The sequence below is a fragment of the Barbus barbus genome (assembly GCF_936440315.1).
Source record: "Barbus barbus genome assembly, chromosome: 36".
NCBI lineage: Eukaryota > Metazoa > Chordata > Actinopteri > Cypriniformes > Cyprinidae > Barbus > Barbus barbus.
This window is the reverse complement of record NC_136714.1, coordinates 8,794,280-8,801,350: the sequence shown is the minus strand read 5'-3', so window position 1 is coordinate 8,801,350 and position 7,071 is coordinate 8,794,280. Positions and strand designations below refer to the sequence as shown.

At 35.7% G+C, this 7,071-nt stretch overlaps 1 protein-coding gene across 2 annotated transcripts; it reads right to left on the bottom strand.

Moving 5' to 3' along the window:
* Positions 1-779: 779 nt before the first annotated feature.
* On the bottom strand, positions 780-2,780 carry LOC306855675 (mediator of RNA polymerase II transcription subunit 31). Of its 2 annotated transcripts, XM_079394479.1 has the most exons (4): positions 2,612-2,780; positions 2,256-2,330; positions 1,951-2,047; positions 780-1,717 (listed from the first exon to the last, which is right to left on the bottom strand). In XM_079394479.1, exons 1-4 carry the CDS (start codon positions 2,631-2,633, stop codon positions 1,501-1,503), a joined length of 411 nt encoding a protein of 136 aa, XP_079250605.1. In that variant the 5' UTR covers positions 2,634-2,780; the 3' UTR covers positions 780-1,500. The 2 variants fall into 2 exon arrangements, with proteins under 2 accessions (XP_079250605.1, XP_079250606.1); XM_079394480.1 differs by lacking the exon at positions 2,256-2,330 and having other exon boundaries at positions 1,058-1,717.
* Positions 2,781-7,071: the final 4,291 nt, after the last annotated feature.

Here is a 7,071-nt window from a genome sequence, read left to right as displayed (position 1 = left end):
AGACACATATCACTTAAGTTTTGTTTTTTTGGGTGAACTATTCCTTTAAAGGTGTAAAAGACACCTTTACACACACCTATAAGCACAATTATATTTGTTCTTGGCAAATAAAAAAATTAATAAAAATCAATTTATAATTACCTACATGCAGAAAAAAATATTCAAACTCTAAACCATAAAAATGTTAAGATTGTTTGTTTGTGTTTGATCCCATGCCAGCTTCTGTGGCTATTTTCATGGCCAAAAAAAAAAAAAAAGAAAGAAAAAAAGGCTGAATTGTCATGTTTTTACAATTAATTTTTGCTACAAACTCTAAAACTGTATTTGGCTTAACTGTTGAAAATCTCTTCAAAAGAGTTAAAAAGTTCTCTCAGAGTCAAAACCAGCACAATGTAATAAAACATAATAATAATAATTCATTACATTTATATAGCGCTTTTCTGCTTCTCTAAGCACTCAAAGCGCTCTATATTGTGAGGAGTGGTGTCTCCTCATCCACCACCAGTGTGCAGCATCCACCTGGATGATGCGACGGCAGCCATAGTGCGCCAGAACGCCCACCACACACCAGCTTACTGGTGGAGAGGAGACAGAGTGATGAAGCCAATCAGTGTAAAACATGCTTCATGGATAAAGGGTTTTGGCAGAGGCAACATGTTTGGAGGATCTTCTATTTTTAAAAACAAATGTGTCATCCTGGAATGACATTCTACAGCAGGTGTAAACAATCTGGTCCCATCGATTGAAAAACTGATAGAGATGTCTTTCCAACATTGAGTCTAATTTCAGGGAGTTTATTCATTATATATAGATCTCACTCTGCGTGTCATGTTATTAACATAGGAACAAATTATTGGTTTTAAATCCATAGGAAGTACTCCACAAATTTTGAGGTCTGCCAATAACGCTTCTTTTGCAGTCAGCTTCCTCATTTTCTTTGATTCCACAGTGTAAATATTGTTCAGACGGTAGAAACAAATGTTTCCCCCCCGCATTTAAATGTTTTAATCATATGTAGATTCAAATTTATTTATTTATTCAGACGAAGTAATGCGATAGAATTATTGGCTTTAAAATTTGCCTTATTTTTCTTTATTTGGGTTTCCATTTTTGTCCAAAATACAAAGAAACAATACAAATATCATATATATACATAAAGGCAAAATATAAAGCATATAACATGTGGAGCTGGTAATAAAGAAACAAAGTTTGATGCAGAACTTAAATACATTTCAGTTCATAAGAGCGATTTCTTTTACAATGCAAAACCAACTGTAAGACAGCAATCTAATCACTCTCCTCTTACCTTCTTAGAACCTCTTTTAACTTTCTCTCCTGTTGTTCATAAACACACACAACTTTATGCGCCTACAGAGAGCAGTCTAAAAGTCCAAGTCCAATTTAAAATTTGAAAAAAAGCCCATTTGAAAACAACTTTTTACAAAAAAAAAAAAAAAAAGCTTTTGTGAAAGAATTCCCAGCAGGAGCATGTTGACTGCTTCATTTGGATGTGGTGTTGCCATGGGATGGAGCCTGTGGCTGCTGTTGCTGCTGTTGCTCCGCAAGCGCTTGCTGCAAGCGTGTCCGCTTACGGGAGTAATGCTGCCAGTGCAGGATCTGCTGTTCGTCTATGAACTTGGCACACTGCGCATTCACCAGCTCCTTTCGGAAATGCTCATACTGCAATAGCTCTAACATGTGCAGACAATGAGGATATCTAAGGAAATAAAAGATTTAGACTGCGTTGTACAGAAGTGTAATATGACAATCACTGTAAGATGAAAATTTATTTATTGAGGAATGTCTGAACATCTTTAGTCAGCTGGGGTCTAGCATATAAGAATATATAATAAATAAATGATCATTCTTTATTAATTTTCACATGACAGGAGTTAAATAAAATGTCATTAAGATTTAAAAAAAAAAAAACAAAGTAAAACATGAACTTACTTCAGGAATTTAGCATATTCTGGTTCTTTCCAGTAAAGTAGATACTTTAAGTAATTGACAAAGGGCTTCTCTCTCAGGTAACCTCTTTGAGCCAAAACTGCCGAATGAAAAACAGAATATTTTTAAGAGATTTAAATCCACAACACACAAGACCAATCTTCTAAATTTAACGACAGAAATAACGTTTAATATCAACTTAGTTATTAAAAATGCTAGAGGTAAACTAATCAGTGAAATGCCTGAATTATTTCCATATCTGGATTACTGTAACCAAATAATAAAAACAATGTCATTTTAGCTCTTACAGTTCAGGTAGTTTGGGTTCGCTAGGCACTGAACAAACTCCAACTCAAGCTGGAAACGATGTCTTGCCTGTTCCTCTGTGAAATTATGAATTTTGATGGTTATCAAAGCTTTTTATTTAAAATAACATCGCTTGAACGAAATACAATATATTTCGGGACAGCCCCACTTATTAATTTAATTAATCATAATGTAAATTATATTTAACATAATACAAACAGTAATATGTATACGTTTTATTACCTCACACAATCAAATCAAAATCGTTTACCGAAACATCTGTTTTATCGTTGTGTTTGCGGGCGGATATTAGCAAACAACACGTTTACATTCACTATACAAATTACAAATCACAAACCTGTTTCCATAACGCCAGCCATGGCAGATGACGAGAGAGAAAACGATATTGTATCAGCTGGAAAAGGTTCAATATTTAAATGTACGTACAAGATTACTGAGACATATTTCGTTTTGTTTGAGGAGAGCTACGGCGCCGCCATATTTGCCAGAAAACCAGTGCTGGTGTCGTAAAAGTTCTTCTTCTTCGATTTTATGGCGGGTGGCACCAACATTGAGGTGCATTATCGCCATCTACTGTATTGGAGTGTGAACCAGAGTTTACCCTTTTTATGTATATATATATATATGTAAAAAAACTAAATTCTCTTAATCAACTCTGTTCTCTTGAGATAAAGAAATAAACTTTCTAAACCATAAGTAACTGTATTTTTAAGATTTAATTCATCTATTCCCATCTTTCTAAGTTCATTTTCCATTACTTCTCGTTCATTAGTATACTTTTGACAAACACAAATAACATGTTCTACTGATTCCTCTGTTCCACAGTGCTCACATAATCCTGTTGGATGTTTATTTATTATGTTTAAGGTTTTATTCAGCATAGTATGTCCAACCCTTAATCTTGTTAGAATATTTTCCTCTTTGGTGCTTCTTTTGGTTCAATCTTCACTACTCCTACTTCTCGTTGTATTTCATAAAGATGACGTCCTGTATTTCCTGTGTCCCATTTATGTTGCCACTCCTTCGTGATATATGCTTTAATTACTGCTTTTGCTTCATATTTACTAAGTGAAATATTCATGACCTCCTCATTTTTCAAAGCCTGTTTTGCTAAACTATCAACCTTTTCATTACCTTTTATCCCCCTATGAGCTGGTATCCACATAAATATTATCATGATGTTCATATTCTTAAATCTGTAGAGATTTTCATATATCTCATTTACTATACCTGTCGACTGTGAGATGTGAATGATTTCAATGATTTTAATGCCAAACATGAATCAGTACAAAGTATAACCTTTTTGATTTGAGTGTCTTCTATCCACTGTAATGTTGTTGCTATTGCCATCATCTCTACTGTGTATACTGATAAATGATCTGATGTTCTCCTATTAACAGAAATGTTTAAGGATGGAATACTGAAAGCAAAACCTGTTCTCCCTGTATTAGGATCTTTAGAGCCATCAGTATATACTGGGACAAATGCTTGATATACAGTTTGTAGTCTATCTTCAACCACAGCTACAATGTTTCCAGATTCTTTCTTTAACTCTAGCATATCAAAATCTATGATTACTGCAGGAAACAACCAAGGTGGAGTTATTGATAACGGTACTGTAGGAATGTATCTTTTCTGACTTAAAATCATTTCTCTAGCTTCTTTGTCACTATTCCATGCATCTGTTTAGACCTTTCCTTTTCCAGCATGGAAGGAGTACCTTTACTGTTGGATGGCGGTCTTCTGAATGGCCTTGAAGATTTACCCAGCAGTTCATCATTAACTGCTTTCGTCTGATTTGTAATGGCATTTCACCCACTTCAACCTGAAGAGCAGATACAGGAGTCATTTTAAAAGCACCACAACAAAGTCTCAAAGCTTGAGCCTGTATCACATCCAACTTCTTCAACAAAGTTTTTGCTGCCGAACCATAAACAATACTTCCATAGTCTAACACTGATCTTATCAGTGCTATATAAATACTTTTCATTGCCGTTCTACTTGCTCCCCACTCTGATCCTCTTAAACATCCCTGTTAACATCCCATAAATTTATCCCTGTGTCAATGCCTCTTTTCCGAGTGAACATTATTGTTTTTGTTTTATCTACTGAAAACCTGAATCCCCATGCATATGACCATTTTTCTACTACTTCAATTGCCTCTTGTATTTTTCCTATAATATGATTTATATTCCTTCCCCGTTTCCACAATGCCCCGTCATCAGCAAAGAATGAACGCCCAATATCTCCTTGAACTTGAGAAAATACATAATTTATCATAATTGAAAAGAGTATTGGACTTATGATGCTGCCCTGGGGGGTACCATTTTCTACCATATATCTTCCAGATAAGACTTTCCCAATTCTGACTTGAATAAATATATCAAACAAAAAATCTTTAACCCAATTATAAATTCTACCTGTTATTCCTATCATATCAAGTTTGATCATTAACCCCTCTTTCCAAACCATGTCGTATGCTTTTTCAACATCAAAGAAAACTGTCATCACTGATTCCTTATTAACCTGAGCTTTCTTAACATCTGTTTCCAAACATATAATGGGGTCCATAGTTCCTCTTCCTCTCCTGAAACCACTTTGATGAGGTGATAGAATTCCTCTACTTTCCAAATAAAATGCTATTCTCTCTGTAATCATTCTTTCCATTATCTTTCCTATATGTGAGGTCAATGCTACTGGCCGATAGTTCTTTGGATTTGACTGGTCCTTTCCAGGTTTCCTAATAGGAATAATCACTGACTCTTTCCATCCAGAAGGTAACTTTCCTTTTTCCCAAACTTCATTATAAAAGCCTAACAGTTTTATAGATGCCAAAACACCCAAATGTTTTAACATTATGTAGCAGATTTCATCCTTTCCAGGAGATGTTATTCCAGCTCTTTCTATTGCCCTCTTAATTTCTTCCATAGTAAACGGAGCATCCATTGTACTATTAATTTCCTTCTGCCTCTCAATCCTTCCAGAATAAACTGATTTTGTTAATTCCCTTCCTCTCTTTCCCTCCTCAGTTAGATTGTTTGAGCTATGAATTTCAATGAGTGCCTTTGCTATCATTTCTGCCCTTTCTTCATCCGAAGCTGCTGCCTTTTCCCCCACCTTCATAACAGGGTATTTCCATTTTCTTCTGATCCCTCTCATGCTTTTAATCATGTCCCATACCTCCCCCACAGGTGTTGATCTCCCTATTTTATTGCAAAACTTCTGCCAGATTTGTCTTTTTGCATTCCGTATAATTTTCCTAACCTTTGCTTGCATTTGCTTATATTTAAAGGTGCCATAGAATGAAAAACTGTCTTTACCCTGGCATATTTAAATAATAACAGTTCTGTACATGGAAATGACATACAGTGAGCCTCAAACACCATAGTTTCCTCCTTCATATGTAAATCTTGTGATTAAAAAAGACCACTGAAAAACAGGCGATTCAGAACATAACACCGACTGTGACGCAACAGTCGGGATCACTACGCCCCCAACATTTGCATAAACCCGTCCTTGTTCTAAGCCGGCCGAACCATCAGAAGCTCTGCAGGTATTGTAAATAAACAAGCGCGGACAACAGCGAAAATAACTAAATAAATGTTATGTTCCAGGCCGTGCAGGGGGTGTGAAGTGCAGGGATGGGTTGATGTCTGTATTCAGAAAGGCACAGAAAGCAAATAACGCGAGCCACTAAAGGGACATGGTTAGCTCCTTGCTAGCGGTAGCCTGTTACAGTACATAAGATTTCACTCTCAGTAAGGAGAGATGAGGATGATGGCGAATGACTTACAGATCCTGAGCACCACTGACAAGCATCTGATCTTGTGAAATGTGTGGTAAGTACTGTTGCTCCATAATGTAAACATAGTTTGTGTGATCGCGTCTCTTCAAAGTGAAACTATAACGTGATCGATGGATCGTTCAAAAGCAGTTTCAATGCCTCGCATATTAATAACGGCTCCCTGATGCCCGCGTTTTATATACAGTATAATTACCCGACGATATAACTGCGAGAGAAAGTATTTAAATATATATTTTCCTCCCTGTGCTTCCTTCTTGCTGATGAGCCGTATTGTGAAACAGCCAATCAGAGCAGAGCTCATTATTATACATGACCCTGCCAAATAAGCCAATAACAGACCGTTTCATTCTAGGGAGAAATCCTAGGGTTGTAAATGGACATGTAAAATCGTTTCTGGAGATTTTTTGCCCTTACCTAAGCCACATACCTTCTGTGTAGATATCAGAGAACAATTTAAAAATACTGTATCAATGCATTCTATGGCACCTTTAATTAAATTTGGAAAATTATGAGTTCTTCTTAAAATTCTTAAAACTTTATTTCTTTCTTTAACTACTGCACTGCATTCATCTGTCCACCAAGGGACCACCTTCCTCTTCATTTGTCCATTACTTTTAGGAATTGACTCATTAGCAGCTTCAAGCAATACTGTTTTAAATTTTTTTATCAATCTCTTCATTTAAATCTATTTTATCTATTTCCCGTTCACAAATAAAACTAAACGTTTCCCAAATTAGCACGATCAAATATCCCCTTCCCTATTCTTTTCTCTTGTTGTTTATTTTCCTGTAGTAATATTCCACAAAATACTGGATAATGATCACTCCCTACTGATGTTTCATAAATTGCATCCCACTCACATATCCCTGCTAAATTATTTGACACCAAAGTTAAATTCAATACTAACATATTCCCTGTGTGTACATCCAGTCTGGTCCTTTTTCCATCATTTAAACAAACCAATTCCTTTTCCTCTAACAATTGTTCAATCA